At 37.6% G+C, this 26,512-nt stretch overlaps 1 protein-coding gene across 4 annotated transcripts in view; it reads left to right on the top strand.

Annotated features, from left to right (window-relative positions):
• Nucleotides 1–9,098, top strand: part of LOC126375445 (ankyrin repeat and SAM domain-containing protein 1A-like) — a 147,837-nt gene extending 138,739 nt beyond the window's left edge. For 3 of the 4 annotated variants that reach the window (XM_050022364.1, XM_050022365.1, XM_050022362.1), the window contains exons 15-18: nt 2,359–2,643; nt 3,179–3,337; nt 4,563–4,700; nt 6,866–9,098. In XM_050022364.1, coding sequence (XP_049878321.1) covers nt 2,359–2,643; nt 3,179–3,337; nt 4,563–4,700; nt 6,866–7,210 — 927 coding nt within the window. In that variant the 3' untranslated portion in view covers nt 7,211–9,098. The remainder of the gene's footprint in view (nt 1–2,358; nt 2,644–3,178; nt 3,338–4,562; nt 4,701–6,865) is intronic. The other variant, XM_050022363.1, reaches the window with a different exon arrangement.
• The last annotated feature ends 17,414 nt before the right edge of the window (nt 9,099–26,512 follow it).

The following is a 26,512-nucleotide window of genomic DNA, read 5'->3' as shown; positions in this document are numbered from 1 at the left end:
CGGATCGATTTTCTACTACACATGAAATTAAAGGCGTCTACTATTAGTATACCTAATTCATTTACAAAACGTAAACAGACTTCTTCACATGGACTTCACTTCATGAAGAAGCTGGGTCTCAAAGAAGACGATGTTTGTCAGCAATATACCTGGCGCCGCATGATTGGGAAAGCCGATCCCGCCTAGCGAGAAAACGATGAGGACAAAGTAGAAGAAGAAACCTCGGAATAGGAGAAAGAGTTTGGAAAGGCCCAGTGAGGGCGAAACGCGCGCCATACAAGTATGAGCAAACAGTTCATACGTCAACTTTGCACTCCGCTCGTCCGCAAACTTTACGACCCACGAGCTCCGCGATAGTATAATATTAAAAGGTCGTCTTGTATGACCTGCAGGGCAAAAAATCAAATATCGACTATCATTCAAGGAGATTCATCCTCACACGAAGAAAGTCCTTAGTCCTTATGATAGGTTATTTATCAAAAAATACGTTGGTATGCTTTATCTTACGAAAAGCAATGATAAAATTGCGGCCTATCACATAAAATATTGCCGGTAAAGTGGCTATGGAATTTGAGTCTGTTTGCAGGCGTAGTAGTAAAAGAAAGTGGGGTTGAAGAGAGTGATGCGATAGCGGTTCGCATACAAAATGCGCGTAAGGGCCTTTCCAATCTCTTTCTTCTATTCCGTGGAAGAAACCGACTTCTTAAAACCGACAAAACTCCATCTAAATCTGATAACCAAACGTTTTTTTCCACATTAGCCAGGGAACACTAAAAAGCATCATCGAAACGCTTCACACGTCGAGGTGCGAAACAATGACGCAATGCAGAAACAACTTGCTGTGACGTGATAGCGTAAAATTTTAATTAACACACTAAATGGGGACAAAGGCAGGCATAATTGAGAGACGTCTAATTTTAGAGGGCCATTTGAAGTTTAATAAAAATGAAAGGTGTATTCACCAGTGAATGCCATGATGTTCCGATGGATGCGTCTGAATGGTACGGAACCCTAGTTTGTAACCACGGGTTTTCGTTCGCGAGTTTTGCTTTTGATATTTTGAAATTCAATCGCTGAAGTTTGTGTGGTTGGGGTTTATGTAAATTGTATTTAGAAAGTTCTATTATGATTATTGTAGGTGGCATATTTACCTCAACTTGGTAGTAGTACATGATATAGAGATGTTATTACCGTTTAGTCTCTTTTGTAACTATTTTCTTTTATTTTCGAGCAATAAAGTATATTTGAATTTAGAAATGAGAAGATAAGCAATATTATACTAGAGATTTCCTTTTCTTTCTATGTTTGTTATTATTATAAGTTCCTCTTAGTTTAAATATTTTTTTTATTCTTTAGACAGGAAAATTTTGAATAATGTCATAATTATTAATTACCTTAACTTTGTAGGTACCTCTTTTTCGTGACTTTATGTATTTTTTCTTTCTTTTATTATTTTATATGCTAGGAAGCACTTCTCATCATCATCATCTCCCTGGCATTGTCCCGTTTATCACTGTCCGCTAACCTTAACTAACTGAAGATATGACAGGACCGGTTTTTTACGGTGCTAGGAAGTATTTCTAAATAAGAAAATGTTTTTATCACTTCCGGTGTATTTTTGTAGTGCTAGGACGTATTTCTAAATTCAAAAAAAGTGTTTTTATCACTTCCAGTGTATTTTTCAGTGCTAAGACGTATTTCTAAATTCAAAAAGTGTTTTTATCACTTCCAGTGTAGTAAAAATCATAATTTCGCGTAGTAGTTTATAGTTAGTGCCTTATTCCATCAACAGGCCACAAACCGCCCGAGTGGCTCTCTCGGCTCGTATGAATGGCGCGCGCTGAATAGAGCTCGATTCGCACTAATTACCTATAGGGGACTGCCGAAGTGTGAAATTAAAAAAAAAGACGCGCGCCATACGTGTATGTCTACTGTATGTACCGTATATGTCGCTTGGTGCCTTTATATTAGCTTTAAAAATTGAGAATTCTTTTTTTACGTGATTTTTGTTTTTATAGCACTCACTCGTGCTTAGGGAAATTCACAAAGATAAATTTAAATCGATTTTTTTTGACTCGGACGGGATTTGAACCCGCAGGTCAAGCCAGGACGAGCGTATTAACCATTAGCGTCAGCTTTATTTTTTTTACGGGCATGGACAGTAGGAGGACCCAGTGGTGTAATGGTTAACACGCTCGTTCCTGCTTGACAAGAGCTCAAGTTCTGAAGCCGGGTTCAAGTCCCGTCCGAGTTAAAAAAATCGATTCAATTTTCTCTTTATGTTTACGTGTTAACTAGGTTACCTATTGAATAAGATATTTTTGAGTTTTGAGTCTGACATCATCTAATTCTCCTCAGAAGAGCAACATCCAACAACTGAAAGAAGAAATCAAAGAAAAGCTCCCACCATCAGAGAACTTGAAGCCAGTCCCACCACCAGTGGTGCCATCACTGGCGCCTCCTGGTGGGGAAACCCTGAAACGCAGCAAGAAGAACAGGCCAGCTCCACAGCCGCCAAGGCCTTCGGATTTGGAGATCAGAGCCCCTTCAGAACTGCTGGTAGGCGTGCCAGGGGCGTTGAAGACTCAGTGGAAACATCAGCCCTTCGTTCTGGTTACTGGAGCTGTTACTTACGTAGCAAATGTAAGTAGAAACAGTATTTGGAGATGTGTTTCTAGAAATAATGGAAATTGGATTTCAATAGTAATGAAAAACGCGTCTTAGAGAATTGCCCCTCGAATTATATAGTCTTAAACAGAACGTCTAATTCAGTACAATAAAATTAATGATTATATTTCACTAAGATAATGTTTTACAATAGCTTTAATGCGCGGTTCTAGTTAGATCTGTTAAAATACAGAAGCCAGTATTGTGACGTTAGCATAGTGTATCAGTCGAGAATAAACCTATCGATTCTGATATAACAGTAGGTTTTTTCATGAAACAAGATGTCCTGACGATAAAATAGATTCCTGTTGTATAGAGGAAACCAAATTCTGGGGAAAACAGTATAACGAAAATGACATGTGCTTTGCAGTGGGATATGTTATTTAGCTAATATAAAGTGCCCTAGCACTGGATAAGTTCTCAGAAATATTACCATCCTTCTCTGTCTCGCTCGAAATGGATAAGCTAGTTCTAAGTTTATTATATTTATATTATACACCTTCCTCAACAGTACTTAGGGTCAACAGTGGTGAAAGAACTAAGAGGGACGGAGTCGACAAAGAAATCTATTCAGAAGCTAAAGAAGTCTACCAAAGAACCGAGAGACTCTCCCGACATCATCCTGTCCATCAGCTATAGAGGTGTCAAGTTCCTCAACACTATCACTAGGGTGAGTCATCAATAATAAATTAATCCTTCTTCTCTCATATGAGTTCTAAGGTCAATAACCGACTTCATCAACCCTGGTGTAAGGATTACTATTGTGTCGCCAAAGACCCCTGACATGTAACGACTATTTACTTACCTCAGTAAGTAGTGACCGGGACCAACGGAACATCTTACTTCAATCATGTGATCAACCTGTCCTAACCAAACTAGGGATCACAACGTATTTTTTTCGAATCCTGGACCTCCGGATCGTGAGCCCAACGCTCAACCACTGAATCATGGATGCCGTTTAGATTTACGTGTATATTTTGTGCAAAAATTATTAAAGCTCATGTACAACTTTAACACAGAATCATGAGCGGAATCATCCCCCTCAGTATTCGTTACGATGTCACTAACACTCTGTATAGTAGGGCCAATTTAATAGTTCACATTACATGATTCCTTAACCTCATAGTTATCAGGTATAATTTTCCATGCTGGTTTCTGTTTAATATGTGTATGATGCTGTCAAATATAATCATGGCCCTACTACAGTCAATTAGTTTTATCCATGCAGAAGCAAGTGTTGTTCTTGCAAGTTCATCGGAAAACCTGCTTGGGATCATTAGCTTTACTCAAGTCAACTGTAAACTGACCCAACTAGCGAACCCCTTCACAATATTTCTTGTTACAAAAGATTGTTTGTTCTTTGAAAACCATTCGCCCAAAATAAGGGTAAACTTCCCTTTTTCTCCGATACAACAGCGTCAACAACTCTGACTTTGCCTGCTTGACTTTTAATTATAACGCTTCACACTTCATCGGATGACTAGCCAGCCTTTGTTTCTTCCAAAAAAGAAGAAAAAACAATCTTATTCTCCAATTTTTATCTTAAAAGTGTTCACGGCTGGTTAAAAGGGATAATTAGTGATTTTTCAACATTCCGCTTGCTTGGTCTCAAATTTCAGAAATTAATTTTGTTGTTTGAAGAAATTGTTGAGTTTCTTTTTGATGTTGCACTTAAAGGGTTAACAATAACAAGTTTGGTTTTTTAAGTTTTATATTAAACAGTTAAGAAAAAAATAGGTGCTTGATTATCGTCATTATTTGCCCGAATCAATTTGTTTATCAAGCAGATAACTCTTATATTATGGTTGGGATATCGTACCTTTTTCTATTTCTTTAAAATCTGTTTGTCTCAACGGTACGTAACGTGGAGCGTAACCATGTTAAATTTTATTCAGGAGCTGATCTGCGAGCATGAGATCCGGAACATCCACTGCGCATGTCAGGACGCCGATGACCTCACTCACTTCGCCTACATTACCAAAGACCACGCTACCAGGAGTCACTACTGTCACGTCTTTAGGGTCGCTACTATGGTGAGCATTGATATCAAATAATCTTAATGCGAGTAGTTGCGATGTTAAATTAAGACGTTTCGAACATTCCTCATTTCTTTGAGTATCATTTAAATATTTTTTTTGGGATACCTTTCTAAAACTTTGCCGTTAGATTTTGATGTTCACATAAGTCTTATTAAATATGAATAGGGACAAACGTGTTCAATGTTTATTGTTGAATATGATAACGATTGATTATGATGTAGAGTTGAGGAGGAAAGCATTTCTATCTTTTCCCACTTTTTAAACCAAGTAACATACATACATACATACATAAACTCACGCCTATTTCCCACCGGGGTAAGCAGAGACTATAGAATTCCATTTGCTTCGATCCTGACACACTTCTCTTGCTTCCTCCACATTCATCAATCGCTTCATACACGCACGCCGGTTCAGAGTAGATCGTATTGAACCTTTTCTAAGGACATCTCCAATTTGGTCATCATAAGTCCTTCTCGGTCTTCCTCTGCCAGCCCTACCATCAACTTTCGCTTTATATACCGTTTTTGCAATCCTATTATCCTTCATCCGCTCTACGTGTCCAAACCAACCTAACATCCCTTCTCAATCCTAGTCACTATATCGTCTTTTACACCACATCTCTGTCTTATCACACTGTTTCTCACTCTATCACTCAACTTCACACCGCAGATGCTACGCAAAGACCTCATTTCTACGGCATTGATCCTACTTTCATGCTTCTTCTGCCATACCCAACATTCACTACCGTACTTCAGCGTAGGGACAAGCACTGCATTGTGAACAGCCATCCTCGCATCTTGCGAGATACATTGGCTACTAACAACTGCGTGCATTGCCCCATTCACTGAATTACCCAATCTCACTCTCCTTTCTATATCTTCATCACATTTACCATCCCTTGTAAACATAGTACCCAAATACACAAATTCATTCACTTGTTCTACCATTTCATTCCCAATCATAATTCTACACTCAGACACATTTTCTTCTCTTTCCATCACCAAAACTTTCGTCTTATTAACATTCACTCTCATACTCTTCTTTTGTAATTCATCTACCATTAGAGATACCATGTACTGAAGATCCTCCGCCGATGATGCTACAAGAACTTGATCATCAGCATACAGGAGGCACTTCAGAAGCAACTCCCCCATTCTTACCCCACTCACAGATTCTTTCAATTCATTCAGACAACTATCCATGAATAAATTAAACAGCCATGGTGACGCCACGCATCCCTGCCTGACACCAACAGAGATGTCGAACCAGGAAGACAGAGCGCCATTAACTCTGACACACGCACTAGAACCCTTATACAAAGACTTCAGTGCGCGTATCAGGTTGCCGTCCAACCCATACTCGGATAGTACACACCACAGTTCATCTCTCATCACTCTATCATAGGCCTTCTCTAAATCTATAAAGGCACAGAATACCTTCTGATGAACTGCCAGTTGTTTTTCGGCGATGCATCGAAGAGAGAAGACCTGATCCATGCATCCCATACCTCTTCTAAATCCCGCTTGTACGTTCCAAATTTTCTCCTCTGTTTCTTTCATCACACGTTCAATCAGTACTTTCGCATACAGTTTACCAACGACACTGAGAAGGCTTATGCCACGGTAGTTCTTGCACTCTTGCTGTGAACCCTTGCCCTTAAACAACGGCACAATAACCGCCCTACACCAATCACTTGGCACAAGACCGGACGCCCAGCATTTATTGAAGAGCAAGTACAGCATGCTCACCACCGTGCCCCCGCTGTATTTCAGCATCTCCGGTGAAATCCTATCATATCCTGCAGCCTTTCCAACCTCCATACTTTTTAAACCTTTCATGATTTCTTCCACACTAATGACACTTTCATTCGCATTTCTGCCATTTACACACGTCGGTACCCTATCGTTCTCTCCTCTATTGCTCATCTCACCTTCGAGTAAACTCTGAAAGTAACGCTTCCAACATTCCAATACCTGATTTTCGTCCTGTAACAAACTTCCACTTTCATCCCACTTTAAACCAAGTAACTTGTTTTATATTTCTTCTTTTATCCATTTTATTTGTGAAATCAACAGTATCAGTCTAGTAATACACATTCAGAGGCCAAGTGTATCTATTTCAGAAGAAGAGTTTTTAAAACCTTTTCTATTTACTTACAGGATCAAGCGACTGAAGTCATTCTTACGCTGGGAGAGGCGTTTGAAGTGGCGTACCAAATGGCTCTGAGGGAGCAGTCAAACAGAAGTCGAGTCACCCAGTCCATGGCCAAGACTCCAACCCATGACCCTATGACTACCTCCAACAAGGAGAAACCAAACATGAACCACGGAAGATCACATTCCATTACCGAGATAAAGTTGAACGGGCATCAGTTGAAGATAGCTCCGATGCCCGCGTCGTTATCGAATGAAGACTTTCAAGCATCTGCTAGGAACTCAGACGGCTCACGAAGTCCCAGGACACCTTTGCTAAAAGCGCCTATTGCGTCTACTGAAGAGTTGTGAAGTTATTTATAAGCAACCGATAGAAGATTGTGGATATTTTCGATCAGAATCATAACAGACATAAAGTCAACGACTCTTTCCTCGTAAACCGAGTCGATACTTCGCTCGATGACTTTGAAATTTTGTCTTCCGTAATGGAAAACATCAACTTCCTAAGAAACAAAGTTATTCGAATGAAAATTAAGTATATTCTCGAATTTTTAGTGTTATTACCGGAGTAAAACATGTTATTCAATATGATTAGGTCGGTGTTATAGTTACGACGTCAAATGGACCAGAGGAAACTTAACTGGTCGATAATTGATTCATTTTAGTGTAATATTTACTATATTTCAATTTCTACACTGCTTTTATGAACCATAAACCTAATTTATATTATAATATTGTATTGTATATTATTAGGTAAAATAAGCGATTTTACTATTGAATAGTAAAATAATAGGGGCTGTTATATTTATAATAGTTTGTAATGACTGTATATTTTTGTTTTTGTAGTATTAAAGTGTGAAATGTTACATCACTCAGCGCAGTTCGAGCAGCTATTTTCAAGATTTTTTAAAGAGATATGTGGAAATTATTACAGTTGTACTAAATGTAGTGTTCAAACAGAAACAATTATATATCGCATGTCAAATTTGTAGGTGACAGTGAATATTGAAAATTACTATAAATATATTGATCGCATTCAAATATACACTAAGTAATGAAATGTTTGGAAAAAATGGATATTAAAAAGGGTTAGTAAGTTCTGTCGTTTTGGGTAAGTGTACCCTTATCTAAAATATTTAATGAAAAATATATTAATGGAAACATATATCGGACTCAAATACATTTTTGGAAGTAAACGCTTTGTGTTTATTTAACGCATGTTGGATGTATATTGATCTATAGGCCTAAAGTATAATCTCGATTTTAAGCATAAAAATCTTACTCAGTACGTTACCAGATAATTCAGTGTCGTACATGTATGGATAATGGTGCTAATTCCTGTAGACACCGTCTAATTTTATTTTAAGTTATAGCTGTCATTTTCTTATCCGCCGAAAAAGAAAGGAACGAGTAATCGACAAGCAGAAAAAAAGAAAAAAGTTATGGAACACACGACAATTTTAGACAGAAATTTAAAATATCCAAAATTTTATGTTGGCCAATAACCAACAGAATTAAGTTGGGGTTGTATATCAGAGATGCCTATATTATTCGCCCGGGTTATTCATTCATTTTAAAATTATCGCTTTCCTTTTCGGCGGATAAGAATATGACAGGTATAACTTAAAATAAAATTAGGAGGGGTCTGCAGGAATCGAGGCCATTGTAAATAAATTGTTAGATTTAAGCGATCGTGTATATTCGGAGTTGTTACACATCTTATGGCAAGATAAAAAGGTTCGCCTAACATATAGTACATAAAACATATCAAACCATTGTTGAAATATTACTATTGTGTCACAAAATACTTTGACCATGTTACTGACTTCTTAAAAATAACCTAAGTAATGGAAACTTTGGAACGGTAATCAAAGATAGTACTCGTATGTTAAATGGACGAAAGGTTCGCATGGTCAAAAAGTATTTTAAATTATTTAAAAGAGCTTCCATGTTAATTTTGCACGTAGTTATATCAAGTTGAAATTCGTTGTCGTACAATAAACATGTCTCAAAATGACAAAAAAAAAGTTTGGAAATTGTTTCACGTTTCAATTATTGCAACTGTTTGCTCAAGCCAGTGGTGTTTGAATTATGCAATTATTGTAATAAATTTGTATTATTAATAATCATGGATTTTTAAAATTATTATCTGGCCTTACAGTATGTTGCTAAAGTCTGAATATAATTTGAGATTTTTTTGTAATCTTATGTGATATGAAAAGTAAAAGCATTCAAATTATTTTGTTTCTTTCATTTAAGAATCATTGACCTTTTAATATATTTATACCTTCTATATACATTGCTAGGCTATATCTGTATGTATATGTTGCAAAGCTTTTTATAATTGTTACGATGTTATAAAACGATATATGATATTGTCATAGTATGATAATAGATTACATTATAATATATCAATGTTTGGTTTGATAATGTAGAATATATTGATATTTATATTATGATAATTATAAATAATATAAGTAATATTATGAATTATGATATAAATTGTGCCAAAATGCAATATTACAGGTTTAAAACGCCAATATGAAAACCCCAGAATATTCCACATACAGTAAAAAAAAACTGCTCATTTATTGACACCAATAATTAAGTGTAATAATTAATTAATTGTAAAGGCCTCATTTTTATATATTTATAATGCATAGTTCCCGTCCTTTTTTAAAACTGGACGTAGGAGACATTTGATTAATTATTTTCTACAGAATAATTAAATAAACGTTTGATATAAATGATTTGCAAAGGGTACACATTTCAAGGGTACACGTTGAATTGAAATGAATGGTAAAGAACTACTCAAATTTGTAGATTAGTGTTGTTATCGATACTATCGGGACCGACATAACATACATAAATAGCCCATATACGTCCCACTGCTGGGCACAGGCCTCCCCTCAAACAACCGATGAGGATATGGAGCATACTCCTACATTTTTACGGCTAATAGCCGGGACCAACAAACAGCTTAAAAGGATTAGAACGGATAGATTCAAAAAAGCCTGAAAAGTCCTTATCAAACAAAGGACAGTCTCACATAGTGATTCGACAATGTCTCTATCGAGAATCGAACCCGGAACCGACACTATCGATAATTTTACAGCACTAAAGTAGACGTAATATTCTAAGGTATATTATAGCAAGATAAACTTGCCCTACGAAAATTTAACATGATTTCTTAACGTAATTATTTCAAAATTATTTACTTAGAAAAATACTTATTTATAGCCCGGAGAACGCATTACCATAGAATAGTGAATAACACTACGTAAATAACGGCAACTCTCCGCTCCCCACCAGCGTTTGAGTCAGGTTTATATCACCCCCCCCCCCATTTTTAAGGAAGCGACTGCCTGTCTGGCCTTCCAACCCGCAAAGGGAAAACCAGCCCAATACAGGTACATACCTCCGAAACTGCATTTCTCGGGAATGTGGGTTTCCTCACGATGTTTTCCTTCACCGCTGAGCACGTGATAATCATTTATAATACAAACTTGAATTCGAAAACAAATACGACAATCATTGGTTTAGGCCTGTGCTGGACTTGAACCACCGAAGAATTATCTTGCTAAATATATTTTAGAGTGTAAACGTGACTTGTATAAAGAAATCGGTCCTGATGAGAGACTTGAAGACAGAAAAGCTCAGGTTGTACTATGACTGGTAGATGAAAAGACTAGGCGGTGTGAAATAGAATTACCGGTGTTGCTATACGAAAATATACTTATGATAGATATTATTGTTATTTTAAGGGCTTAATGTCTTACATTCACGGAACCTCATTTTTTTCATCTCGCTGTCAATATCTCATTGAATTTTATATGAAATCTCCATAATTATATTCGTATTTTGGTTAAATATCACAACTTTTTAGTGACTTGATACATTTTAAAAACTGATACATTTCGTAACTGATACATTCTTTATAAAAACAGATGTGTTCTAGTGTCTTTTACCTAATACTATCTTGTTAGGTACTAAAATTGTTTTAGAGATATGATAAGTTGGTACTTGGTACACATTAAAAAAAAAACTTGGTACACAGTTATTGCATTTTTTATAAGACAATATTAAAATATCTATTACATTAGGAGATTCTTAAAAGCTTCTTTTTAGACTTGTCATATCTTCTACATTTCATTCATTTGTTATTTCCTCCTTAAACTGACTAATAATACGTTATATTATATTTATTACCATGCTTTATATGTATAGATATATCTCTATAACTTTATATAGATAATATATGTATACTTACCAAAGACATTACGTAGAATAAGTATCAAGTAGATGTAGGTTTCAAATTCAAGAAATTGCTAAAAATAAACATACTATAAAAATTGTTGTAATATTTGACCATCGTTATAAAGCAATTTTATGCGAAGAATAGAATCAAAAGTAATAATTTATATTAAAATATTAATATAAAAATAACCACTGCCAGTGAAAAACGAAGATTTCGAATTTTCTATTTATTTTTTACATTTTCGTAATTTAATAATTCATTAAGTACTTCATTTTACATTAGTAACTTGCGATAAGGAATAGTATGCATATGATCAAGACCAACCACTTTGGAGGATTTCGGGTCATGAGGGATTTGCCAGGCTACATTCTCAAACAAAAAAAAAAAAAATAGATGGCACTGCACACATTTAACGTGATAATCACCTATATTCTCATTTCTCGGGTAGAGGCATATACAGGGTGTTAGTGACATCGTAACGAAAACTGAGGGATGATTCAGGCCATAATTCTGAGTTGATATCAAGTGGAATTTTCCGTCGCAAAAGTATGGAACGGAAAATAATTTAAATAAGCTCTTAAATTTTCATGACTTCTCCGACAGGAAATTCCAATTGATATCGACTCAGAATCATGGTCTGAATCATCCCCTTCAGTATTCGTTACAGTGTCACTAACACCCATACCTACTTGTATGGCTACTGTATGTACTTGTATGGGGTGTAAGTGACATCGTAACGAATACTGAGAGGGATGATTTAGCTGATTATTCTGAGTTAATATCAAGTGGAATTTTCCATCGCAAAAGTATAGAATTGAAAAAATTAAAAAAAACTAAAAAAATAACATGAATTTTGCGACGGAAAATTCCACTTGATATTAACTTAGAATCATGGTCTGAATCATCCCTCTGAGTATTCGTTACGATGTCACTAACACCCTGTATAAAAATAATTGTAAACTGATATTTGGAGTAGCCTACGTTGCCTAATTATGGTAAAAAAAAATACCCAGGTGCAACACCCATTATTATTCTGATCAAAATAAAGAGATAGATATATAACGTTACACGTATTACGTTATTACGTTGTAATATAATATATTACTTATGTATAGAATTACGTTGCTATCTTTTTATGTTGATCAGAATAATAATGGGTGTTGTACATGGGTGTTTTTTTTTACCATAATTAGGCAACGTAGGCTACTTGTTAGTTACAAAAAATAACAAGGGTAATAACAAGGGTCATCATTTATAGCCAAAAACAAAGGTAAAAGATGCATAGGTTTGTTATCCATGAAATAAGAAGGTTAAAAGAAGGCAACATTGAATAGTGCCATCTATTTTTTTCCCTCATTGAATTAAATTAAATATTAATAGACAGATCTCCAAACTAGGCTACGACTCTTTCCCTCATTCAGTGCTTATCGCTATCGACGAACTAGGATCGATTAATTCTTTCAAATATTCTTCCTCTCAGACGATGCCCCGAGCCGAGGTTCGCGCCCAACTGGCCACCCTCAGGCTTGTTGTCTTAAATTTTGTACCGGGTGAGAGCCCTCAGCGCTCCCCATTTGTCCGGCCAAGTAGTTAATGCCGTCTTCGGCAAATCTACAATAAGCCACGTCAAAAAACAAGGCTACCACTCGCCCTGAAAAGGTTGAATCCGTGCGTGTGTATGACGTTAAAAGTGACAGAAACATACGTATCACCTCACCTCCCTTCATTTCGAAATATACGCATTTACTAAAAACAGCTTATACCATTTTACGCTTAATTTTCACTGCAATTTTAGCTGGTTTTTTTTTATTTTCATAGAAGAAATTTATTGCCATAGAATAAAACTCAGAACGGTTACTTTACGCCCCGCACCAATTCGTATCGGACGCCAACCTCACCCCCGCTGGGTCTTACTTTAGTCTCAAATGGCCGTAGGCCGCTAATGAGTAAGGAGAAGCGCGGAGACTATCTCGCTTGCTCTTACGCGTCAGGCGGCATACGGTAAAAATGAGATTTATGTATGGAGTGTCCAGTCTGTGGAATTGTTTAAGTTAACTCATGCATAACTTGAACAATTCCTGTTCCGTCACAGAATTTGCGGAGCGTTTTGTTGCAATTCAAACTCTAGCTTCCCGGAACGATACCGCTATCTCGTTTATCTGCATTGAGCTTATGACCACGTGGTCACTTAACAGAAGATTGTCGTCAGAGAATAATGACCATTATAATACAGTTGGTTAAAATATAACCACGTATTTGCTTTTTTTCTCGTAATAATATAATAATTTCTACCTTCTATATGTCTGTATATTATGTTTACCTATAAGTAATATAGAAATATTGGTTGTGTACCTATTTTTATTTGTATGTAGCTTTAAAATATATTGTAGTGAAAGCAAATATTATTGTAAATACCTACCTTTAATGATATTATATTCAGAATTCAATAAAATGTGAAATTGACCTGTGCTTTCATTTGTTTGTTACCTACCTGCTTTAATAAAATTCCTATTCTTGTTACGTACTTAATTACACATAACTACAAGCACACGCCTATAAGAAAGGTGGGCGCTGCGCCGAAGTTTTTCTTACAGCTTTTCCCCGGCTATACAAAATCTTTATTCTCAATAAGAATACAAACTCACTTACTTGAGAACTTAAAAACTAAATATACGTACAAAAGCATTTTGAGGGTATATGATAAATAAGAGCTGCAATATACAGTTTTTTTATTCGAATATGGTATAGCTTGCATCACCAGTGTATTTTGAGTTGAGATCACAATGCGTTCGCAGCATAATATTAAATCACGCATATACAGGTTGTGAGAATCTGCAGTAGTTTTAGGCGGATGACAATTCAAAATGTAACTATTATGTTACATACTGATTCAGATATTTTTGATGTTTTTAATATACTTAATTTGAATTTGAATTTGAAAAATAAATACGGTGTCAGGAGACAACACTAAAGAACAATACTACCTAATATCTTATTAAAGAGAGATAGGTACCGTTAAAATTTTCCTGTACCCAAAGGTTACTTGGAAGAAATTGCTGCATGAGCAATAAGGCCGCATGTTGTGCCTTTCTGTATCTGTTGTTCTCATCTCTGTATCTTGTGTCGATTGTGCTCAACAAAATATTTTATCTATCTATCTACCGTTATATATCTACGTAAGTACTTTAAGTTCTTTAATCAATGGTATAGCTGCGAATTGTCTTCTTAATATGGTATTATTTTTATTTATTTTTTAATTCCATTTTGGACAAATTGTTTACTAGGATAAAAATATCCTCCCAATAAAGCTTTCCAAAGCTCGGAAGTGATTGTGCAACAGCTTCCGCGTCATTAGCTGATGGCTATAAAGCTTGCTGTATACTCTATGGGTTCTTTACTTAATTGTGAAAGATCAAAAAATCACATTTATTAGGAAAAGCCAAATTCTTCACTATGTCCGAAACAGTGTTAGGTGTTTTTTGTTTCTGAAAATATTACGGCGTTTTTCGGTGGTCCCAGTAATATGATGTGATGTTTTGAAAGTATTCTAAAAAGCGGTTTCAACCGATTAAAAATTATTTACTTACGAATAAGAAACGCCTAATAAGAAATTCACAGCAAACACATTTGTCGCCGCTTCTCTACAAAGTATTAACTCCGCAATCTAAAGTTCTAGCCAACTTGTTAATGCTATTTGAGGCATTACATACTTGGCCGGAACTTCGATTTCGACAAAAATATTTCGAAAAAAAAAAACAATTTTCGACCTGCAAGGCTAACATGCGCGTGATAAAATTATCGATCGATTCAAAAAAAAATTGTCGAAATCGATAAGTTAGTTTGTTTCCTTAACATGCGTGCCACGTGATTTTGTTCGTATTTTGAAAGAACAACATGACTTATTTGCGTTCACATATTAGCACCAATCGACAAAACGACATAATTATGTCGGCAGAATCGATAAAATAACCGTGACAACATTTTATCACGTTGCGCATGTTAGCTCTACTGGAGTGAAACTAGCTTAAAAAAAAAACGGTGTGGTTTAGGTTTAAAAATCACATCCGAATGTGACTTACACCCCATACAAGTACGGTCACGAGCATTAATATGTATACACTTTGGTACCATGTCACATTAACTTTTTTGACAAATTGAACTGTAAGTCTCACTAAATGTCAAATAATGTTAGTGCGAAAGAGTCCTAAAGTGGGTACGTTATATTGCTCATGACTGTACATACATGTATGGGTGTTAGTGACACCGTAACGAATACTGAGGGGAATGATTCAGACCTTGATTCTGAGTTGATATCAAGTGGAGTTTCCTGTCGGAAAATTCATGAAATTTTTTGTGTTTTTTTTTTTATTATTTTCAGATCCATACTTTTGATATCATCAAATCATGAGCTGAATCATCCCTCAAAGTTTTCGTTACGATGTCACTATCGCCCTAAATACCTATATTATACGTAGATAAAAAACGATATAGTCACCTAGCTACCATTATTCCGGGCTACCATCGCTTAATGTCTAATCGACCGAAAGAAGCCAGATTAATAAATTGCGCTTAAAATTTAGCCTTTTTTCGGGTAAACTAATGGTGCTTGAATAATTAGCCGCTTTTTATAGCCCCGGAGAATTTATTATTGGATAAATTTGCCTTTAGGTTGTAAGCAATGAAATATGTAGGAGTGATGGTTTTTGTATAGAGGCTTCGTATCCGTTATATCCTTGTTCAGAGAATGCGTGGCTTGCATCGTAATGTCACCGGGTTCGATTCCCGACTAGGGCTCGAAACCAATCTTCTTAACGTGTGGGTTGTGAGGCGGAATACCAACCTCATCAACCCTACTGGGTGAGAGCCTTCAGCGCTCCCCATTTGTCCGGCCAAGTAGTTAATGCCATCTGCGGCAAATTTACGATAAGGCTGTAACGCCTGCCGCGTTTTACTACTGAGTGTAATTGCTCTTGTTTTTCTGTTAGGAACTATCAAAAAGTTATCATTGAAAACACTTAAAAACTACTGCTTAAAACTAAAATATTATTACATAAATAAACATATACTAATTAATTTAACAAACATATCTATTTACAAAATAATTCCGTTAATATTGTACGACTTTAATAATTATCACATTGCGTAGGTAGCCGTACCTACATTCCACAGCCGAGCCGCTACTCTTCCGATCGGATGTTCGACACAATCCTTCTGCCTTTGTAGCGAGAACACCTCGATTACTCGTATATTTTTTAAATAGGTACTTTTTTTTACTAATTTTGTCTACGATATAATAATTTATAGTGTTGTGTTATCCCCATTAATTGGGGTTCACCCTTCGAGTTCAGCAACCGCTGGACCCACTACCGGTCCTGTACTTACCTGCACCGTTTCACCTTTCGGGTTCTACAACCCGCTGGATCCACTTTCGGTCCTATACTTACCCCACCGCTTCTGCTGCCCTGCTGCGCGCGCCGGTGTACCCCGTGTCGTCGTGGGAAGAGTTACAGGGAAGTGGTAGTTTTCCTACTGCACCAAGGTTGCTCAGCCAGTATCAAATTACCTGCGACCCAGAGATCCGATCTATGTACTTGCTAGGGATTTAATGTCAATAAACTTGGTTTAATTTCTATATACCGTTTTATTTTCCCTAGTAAGTACAACCTATTTGATTCGCGTGATAGAAGCGACAATGGCGCCCAACTAAGGAAATACTGAGCTGAGTATCCTTTTTGCTGGTTTTGGCATTTTTGGTCATCTTTGGTGTTGGTCTGATTATTTTGTCTAGCTCTAAGTGAATTGTAACTGCAACTTTTGTGTGCTGTGGTTGCTTTGTGGGAATACCTTACTATTTCTCTTTCAAGGTGATTGCATACAATTAAAAACTCAAAATCGAACCTACCACATCGCACAGAAGGAAATCTTTGATTTTGCACTGCCAACCTCTGTCTATCCCTGTGTTTTAATTGTTGTGTACTTTTGATAGTAGCATTTGTTTTCTTGTTATTTTCCTTCTGCCGTTTGTTGTGTTTTAGTTATTAAGACTTCAGGTACTTGCAACACTTACTCAAAAAATAACTATTCAATTAAACTAATTACAATTAAAACATAAAGTAATAGAGATGTCTCGTCCAATCAAATATTTATCACTTCAGAAAGATGAACTCCTTTATGAAGAGGTACATGGCATGTCAAGGATATTAAACTTACAAACTATTCTAAATAATTATATCTAAACTTTTACCTAACTAAAATAAAACTTTCTATATTTACAAAACTTCCTTGCTGGGATGGAAGTGAGAGAAAAACATAGAATCCCCCAGCTGCTTACTAATTCTCGAGCAGACTGTAAGAGTCAGTCAAGAGATTGATGTGTAATACCATCTAACGCCTTAGGCCTGCCAAAAACTTAAATCTTGAGCATGGCATGCGTCTTCTAATATCTTCTAATATTCTCTAAAAATACCTTAAATACTACTTTATAAAAAAAAAAAAACAAAAACTACACTTACTAAAACTACCAAAACTTATACTAAAAAATCCAAAACTAGCCTAAAACAATGTCTTACTTACTAAAACTACCTACCGTCTTAAATATATTTACTTATATATAGTATTTCTAATTTTTCTTTTTTACAAAAAAAAATATTGAATCTCCAGGCCCTACCCCTAGGACATTCTAATTATTTTATCTTCGGCCCTACCCCGAAGATAAGAAAATTATACTATAAAAAGAAAAAAACAGTTACCTTAAATCTCCTATTGATTACGTGTGAGTACTAAGCTGCGGTTAAAAGTCTAGTACTCTTTTTGAAAAGGACGCAGTCACTTAAAACTAAATAAGATAACTGTTTGTGTGTGAAAGGGATGAAAGAAAGTAGGGGGTGAATGGAAGGGTTGTAATGAATGTGTACCACGTAATTTTTAGAATGGTCAATAGTAAGAAGGACAGACTAGGTTACATTTTAGTCAGCGGATTTTCTTAGCGAAAATCCTACCCAAAAAAGGGGGGTATGTAACGCCTGCCGCGTTTTACTACTGAGTGTAATTGCTCTTGTTTTTCTGTTAGGAACTATCAAAAAGTTATCATTGAAAACACTTAAAAACTACTGCTTAAAACTAAAATATTATTACATAAATAAACATATACTAATTAATTTAACAAAACATATCTATTTACAAAATAATTCCGTTAATATTGTACGACTTTAATAATTATCACATTGCGTAGGTAGCCGTACCTACATTCCACAGCCGAGCCGCTACTCTTCCGATCGGATGTTCGACACAATCCTTCTGCCTTTGTAGCGAGAACACCTCGATTACTCGTATATTTTTTAAATAGGTACTTTTTTTTACTAATTTTGTCTACGATATAATAATTTATAGTGTTGTGTTATCCCCATTAATTGGGGTTCACCCTTCGAGTTCAGCAACCGCTGGACCCACTACCGGTCCTGTACTTACCTGCACCGTTTCACCTTTCGGGTTCTACAACCCGCTGGATCCACTTTCGGTCCTATACTTACCCCACCGCTTCTGCTGCCCTGCTGCGCGCGCCGGTGTACCCCGTGTCGTCGTGGGAAGAGTTACAGGGAAGTGGTAGTTTTCCTACTGCACCAAGGTTGCTCAGCCAGTATCAAATTACCTGCGACCCAGAGATCCGATCTATGTACTTGCTAGGGATTTAATGTCAATAAACTTGGTTTAATTTCTATATACCGTTTTATTTTCCCTAGTAAGTACAACCTATTTGATTCGCGTGATAGAAGCGACAAGGCACGTCAAAAAAAAAACATCAACCCTGGTTCTAGGGTTATTACTGAGCCGCCAAAGACCCCTGACATGGCTCATGTAACGACTACATACTTACATTAGTAAGCAGTAACCGGGACCAACGGCTTAACGTGCCTTCCGACGCACGGATTCGAAACCAATGAATCCGAGTTTATGAGTTTGAATTCATGTTTGAATAATAGATTTGATATCATGTGGTGACCAGGATTTGTACCACAACACGGCCCGTTAAACTTAGCTGGTAAGAAGGGGGTGTATTGTATATACTATACACCTCTGCCTACCCCTTCGAGGATACAGGCGTGATGCTGTGATGCTGTGTGAGGCGTGAGGCGTGTTAAAAGAGCATTTCATCATCATCATTATCAGTCGTACGACGCCCACTGCTGGGCATAGGCCTCCCCCAAGGATCTCCACGACGATCGGTCCTGCGCTGTTTCCCCGATACCGACCCCCCCGGCGTGGTCGACGATTTCCCTCAATCAGCGCTTACCGCTATCGACCCACTAGGGTCGATTAATTCTTTCAAATATTTTTTCCTCTCAGACGACGCCCTGAGCCGAGGTTCGCGCTCCACTGGGCACCCTCAGGCCTGTTGTCTTAAACGTTGTACCGCGTGAGAGCCCTCAGCGCTCCCCAGTTGTCCGGCCAAGTAGTTAATGCCATCTGCGGCAAATCTACAATAAGTCACGTCAAAAAAAAAAATCCTGCGCTGCCCGCATCCAGCGGCTTCCCGCGACCTTCACCAGATCGTCGGTCCACCTTGTAGCGGGCCTACCCACTGAGCGTCGTCCGACACGTGGTCGCCATTCGAGAACCTTTCCGCCCCAGCGACCATCGGTTCTCCTCACTATATATCCTGCCCACTGCCACTTCAGCTTGGAAATTCTCCTGTTGCTAAAAAGAGCACTTAGAACTATTTTATAACAGTAATACGCGTAGTTTCCACCAAACACAGTTGCCTCGAACATTATAGACGGCGATACCGCTCACCACCTATCACGTTGGTCTAACAGAAAGCTCGGTAAGGTGAGGGTACTTAGTTGATCTTGCAATGGATGTACAGTCATGAGCAATATAATGTACCCACTTTAGGACTCTGTCGCACTAACATATTTGATATTTAGTGAGACTTACAGTTCAATTGCCGGAGCTCGGTGGCGCAGCGGTAAACGCGCTCGGTCTGCGATTGTTGAAGTTAAGCAACTTTCGCAAAAGGCCGGTCATAGGATGGGTGACCACAAAAAAAAAGTTTTCATCTCGAGCTCCTCCGTGCTTCGGAAGGCACGTTAAGCCGTTGGTCCCGGCTGCATTAGCAGTCGTTAATAACCATCAATCCGCACTGGGCCCGCGTGATGGTTTAAGGCCCAATCTCCCTATCCATCCATAGGGAAGGCCCGTGCCTAGCAGTGGGGACGTTAATGGGCTGATGATGATGAAGATGACGGTTCAATTTGGCAAAAAAGTTAATTTGACATGGTACCAAAGTGTATACATGTACATATTAATGCTCGTGACCGTACACAAGTATACTTTATTGCACCTAAAATAAATAATCACACTGAAGACAGACTTAAAATCAATGAGATATTAAGTATACAATATTGGAAATGATTATAAGTACTGTTTTAAGGTAATAATTATATGTTTTTTTTCTGCTACCGATTAGATTTGACTTTGGCTTTTCGGCTCTGCCTACCCCATTGGGATATAGTCGTGAGCTTTTGTTATTATAACATTAATGAAGTGACGAGCTAAATATAAATCGATACACTCCCGCAGTAACGTTCATTGGGGTGTAAATAAGCTGTTAACATGGACAAGTTGCTCTCTGACTATACAATTATAACTAATATTATGTAGTAGGTATACCAGAGGGGAGTATTCTTGTGTCGCCCCTGCTTTTTTGACGTGACTTATTGTAGATTTGCCGCAAATGGCATAAACTACTTGGCCGGACAAATGCGGAGCGCTGTGGGCTCTCACCCGGTACAAAACTTAAGACAACAGGTCTGAGGGTGCCCAATTGGGCGCTAATATACTTTTACATAACATAACATTAACAGCCTATATACGTTCCACTGCTGGGCACAGGCCTCCCCTCAATCAACCGGAGGGGGTATGGAGCATACTCCACCACGCTGCTCCAATGCGCGTTGATGGAGTTGTTTTTACGGCTAATAGCCGGGACCAATGTGCCCTCCGAAGCACGGAATCATCTTACTTTTTTGGACAATCAGGTGATTCAAGCCTGAAAAGTCCTTACCAAACAAAAGACAGTATCACAAAGTGATTTCGACAATGTCCCCATCGGGAATCGAACCCGGACCTCCAGATCGTGAGCCTTACGCTCTAACCACTAGACCACGGAGGCTGTCACTACTACTACTTACTGTATACTTTTAAAATGAGTTTATTAACAGAAATTTATTTATTTTTTATGGACATCTTACAAGCTACACTCTGCACATGCAAAGTTACAGACAATAAAACAAAGATTAAGAGCTAGCTCAATTACAAGTAGTCACAGCATGCACAATCAAGTGAACAAGAAAAACAAGATATAAACTATATCAAAAAAATAACAAATAGACATAATTTAACAAAAAGCAGCCAGTGCAATGTTTTTATATGCATTTAAGGGCATAGTAATGTCAAGATCATGATATCTGGCCAACATATTATACAATTTACACAACTTGGAAATAGTAGCATATTGAAAAATATAAAAGATAGATAGAGCAAATGGCTGTTTATACAGTGAAACCTGGTTGAGTGAGACATCAAGGGACCTGCAATGTCGTTTCTCTTATAGAGGTATTTCACTTACCCAGTGTCTCAGATATACAGGTATAAATAAATATCTGTCTCATTTACAGAGGGTTCCATTAATAGAGGTGAGAATACAGGTTATTTCAGTTATACAGGTGCGATCATTAAATAAAATAATGTGTTATGTATTTTTCAAATAAACATCTGTATGATAGTACAGCGAAACTAAAAATGAAGGTAATTGAAGCTCAAAATTTGTACTTACGTACTTGGAATTACGTGTGGAATTTGTGGGTAGAATAAGAATGAGTAAACAAACAATGTTATCTCAGTTACAGAGGTTTATGCATATAAAATTTACTCGCTGTCTCAGTTATAGAGGACTGAGAAATCGAAAGAACGAATCCCAGATATAGAGGCTTACCTCGTCCCACTAACAGAGGTAATTCAGTGCCAAAGTGTTGGGACCTCAGCATGAGTTCCAGTTATGGAGGTTTCTCACTTATCCAGGTCCCACTTAACCAAGTTTCACTGTATTAGGTAAGTATCTAGTTGCGGCTAGAATAAAAAAATCTATAACAACACATGCCACGTAATTAAGTTACAACCTACCCCATAATACGATGACGATTTCTATCAAAGTCGAGGGGATGAGTACAACCACTCCAGTGAAGTTCTCTTCACGTTATTGCAACAAATGTTTTACTTTGAATCCAATTGTTATGATTTGATAATAAAATGATCACAATATGGGATGGGAAAATGTTTTTTTCTTGACGTGAGTTATTGTAGATTTGCCGCAAATGGCATTAACTACTTGGCCGGACAAATGGGGAGCGCTGACGGCTCTCCCCCGGTAGAAATTTAAGACAGGCGACAGGGTGCCCACAGTTGGGCGCGAACCTCGGCTCAGGGCGTCGTCTGAGAGGAAAATATTTGAAAGAATTAATCGTCCTTAGCGAGTCGATAGCGATAAGCGCTGAATGAGGGAAATCGTCTACAACGCCGGCGGGGTCGGTTATATTGTCCTCAAATTATATGTAGAATACAAGCAACGAAAGGCGATCATCGGATTTTTTCTCTCTTTCATATTTGGGCCGGGCAAAGTATTTCAAGCGTCTATCTTTGTAACTATAAACCCTCACTTATAGTTAAATAAGAAGTATATTGCAATTTAAATATTGCCTCATGGTCTCCTATTATCACTGAGAAATTCTTGCATCAACCCGGTTTAGCCCCCCCCCCCCCCCCAATACACACTACATGGTAAAGTGTATATCCTGATTACCTATCTGCATACCAAGTTTTAACTTTCTAGGTCATCTGGAAAAAAAAAATTGAAAAAAAAAAATGGGAAAAAAATGAGAATGGGAATGGAGAAAATGCTACACCGACAAGAGCGTGGCTCTTAAATTGATGATGATGAGGTCATCTGGAACTGGGTTAGAATTTTGATCTATCTAAAACTCAGTCAGTGATAAAAATGTCAATTTTTGAATGTTAATATCTAAAATAACCTTTAGAGATGTGTTTAATTTAAAGCACATCATGTATCTCGCAATTCTCAATTATACGAGCCAAATTTGACACGTGTATGTGAAATAGTTTTTGAATTATGAGGGGGTCAAAAGTGGCTCAAAATGGTTCGTGTAATATTACATACGGTTCTGCTCGCCAGTTCTGTTACCTGAATTTGGCTTGACACGCTCCTCCGTGTCTAGATAAGTAAATGCAAATTGCTATTATATTAATAGTGGTTGCTTTGTAATATCAAACTGCACTGATTCAATCCACACTAATATAATAAATGCGAAAGTAACACGATCTGTCTGTTATCATTTCACGCTTTAACCCCGTTGGTCCCGGTTACTACTTACTGATGCCATTTAGCAGTCGTTACATGAACCATGTCAGGGGCCTTTGGCGGTTGAATAGTAACCCTGACACCAAGGTTGATGGGTTTGGTAATCCACTTCACAACCCACACGATAGAAGAAGACGCTTAAACCGCTAAAGCGATTTATATGTTTATTACATTGAGACCTAAGGAAGAATACAGGATAGTTTTTATCCCGAAAATCACCCTTAAAGGGATGAAAAGATGGGAAAGCCATCAAACAAGACTACACGAACGACGTCGCGGGTGGAAAACTAGTCATCTGTAAGACGGAGTAGGTGACTAGTGAATATTGGATATCATTTAGAAATATCCTACTATATACGGCAGGAGCTCATTTTGAATAATTTTCCGCTGCACCGCCCATACTTCCGTGTGGGCGGGCTTGAAATTTCTCATTAGAAGCCGTGTGATCGCGATCAGGCGATCACGGGGATAATTGCGTGCTCCCCGCAATCTCGAGCTAGGATGGGCAATTTTATAACGGCTAATACCGGGCCGATTGGGTACGATGTCATCGGAACGTTAGCAGCTCACGGTGCGATGCGATATCGTATCGATCTGCGATGTAAAGCCAGCTGGTAGTCGCTGGTATTGGACACACAAAGGTCCAACCAAGTAGTTAATGACACCTGACGCAAACCGACATATGGGCATTTTTTGATGTCTTCTTCTATCGTGTGGGTTTTGAGGTGGATTACCAACCTTATCAACCCTGGGGTTAGGGTTATTATTGAGCCGCCAAAGGCCTCTGACATGGCTCATGAACGACTACGTACTTATATCAGTAAGTAAATAGTAACCGGGACCAGCAGCTTAATGTGCCTTTCAAAGCACGGATCATCTTACTTTCAGACAATCAGGTGATCGGGCAGTAATTTCTTAACCAAACTAGGGATCACAAAGTAATTTTTGTGGTCCCCACCGGGATTCGAACCCGGGACCTCCGGATCGTGAGCCCAACGCTCAACCACTGGACCACGGAGGAGAGATGTGATAACTAACTTATCATTTCATTCAAATTCCATAACACCTTTTGATATTTCGTAAAAAAACATATCTCTGTTGCCATCAGCCTGCCTGACATAAATTTAAATAATCCATTGTTTTAACATCTATTTGTTTATATATGTCACCGTAAAATTGTAAATAACGTTAGATTATAATCTATCTCGCGAGATTGTGAACTGTCGAAAAATTGTGAAACGTAATATACTGCTTACAATTTAATGTATTATTATTCGTCAGATTATAATCTATCGAAGTAAAACTGTTAAATCACAATCTTACAATTGTCAAATTGTCAACTGTCCGACGGCTGTCCCTGATTGGTCGGCCTTACAGTAGACCGTTCTGTGTCCATAGAGTTAGGAATAAAACACAGGTGTCAGTCAAATAAAATAAATGCTCTTCAAGATTGTGAAATCAAGTACGTATTTATTAATTATTTAGTAAGTAATCAATAATTCTGACATCACATGGTAAGAAAAAATGTATCAAAATTAAAAAATCTGAAACGTATCATTCAGTATACTTTTCGTGTGTAAGATAAACATGTTGGCGGCATAGGGGTGGCCCAAGGGCCACCCCCGCCGCACCCTAACCTACTGTTATGCCTTGTAAAAATTATGACAAAACACTATTAATCTAAAAAAGAATTATGGATATCTATTTATTAATCCCAAAAATAAGTTATACCTAACAAACCAGTATTCCTAGATGTTATTATGGGAAAGTAAAACTATTATGCTAAAAAACGTTATGCAAAAAGGATTATGATAATTAAAATTATGACAAAAACATTTATGCATTTTAAGAGAATCCCAAATTAACATTATGCTCACTCTAATAGTTTTGTAACTCTATGGTATAGCACGCGAGGTGCGTTTCGTATCACAATTTGACGGTTTCACTTCGATAAATTATAATCTACCGAAAAATAATACGTTAAATTGTAAGCAATATGATACGATTCATAATTATTCGACAGTTCACAATCTCGCGAGATTCAAATCGATAGATTATAATCTAACGTTATTTACAATTTTACGGTGACATATATAAAAAAAATATGTGGCTTAGAAACAATAGGCTATTTGACAACCTAGTGAAATCAGATCCTTTTTACGAAACGTCAAAACGAAAGTTTTCTATGGAGTTTGTATGGAAATACTGTCCTGTGACTGCTGTTGTTACGTAATTCATAAATAAAATTCTAAAATAAGTCGAAATGTAAAATGAGATTGATTTTTGATTATCTTAGACCGGCTTCTATTTCTGTGGTGTCTGACGTGTCTCTGAATCTATGTGTGTGACATCTGACGTCCATACGATTGAAGACTAAAGTAAGACCGAGGTAGACATAGCTCAGCCGCTGGCGGGGAGTGGAGAGTCGCTGTTATATACGTACATAGTATTATTCCTTATTATTTCGCAACTTTCGCAAAGGCCGGTCATAGGATGGGTGACCACAAAAAAAAAGTTTTCATCTCGAACTCTTCTGAGCTTCGGAAGGTACGTTAAGCAGTTGGTCCCGGCTGCATTGGCAGTCGTTAATAACCATCAATCCGCACTGGGCCCGCGTGATGGTTTAAAGGCCCAATCTCCCTATCTATCCATAGGAAGGCCCGTGCTGTGCCGTGCGTACGTTAATGGGCTGATGATAATGATGATTCCTTATTCTATGACCAGGGTCCATGTGTTGATATAAGTACGTCTCTCACAATCCCCTGCAAAAGAAGAAAGAATTGATCATTTATACATAAACAGCCTATCCCACTGCTGGGCACAGGCCTCCCCTCAATCAACCGGAGGGGGTATGGAGCATACTCCACCACGCTGCTCCAATGCGGGTTGGTGGAGGTGTTTTTACGGCTAATTTCCGGAACCAACGGCTTAACGTGCCCTCCGAAGCATCATCTTACTTTTT

The sequence above is a fragment of the Pectinophora gossypiella genome, chromosome 19 (genome assembly GCF_024362695.1).
Source record: "Pectinophora gossypiella chromosome 19, ilPecGoss1.1, whole genome shotgun sequence".
NCBI lineage: Eukaryota > Metazoa > Arthropoda > Insecta > Lepidoptera > Gelechiidae > Pectinophora > Pectinophora gossypiella.
This window is presented reverse-complemented; position numbering and strand designations above follow the sequence as displayed.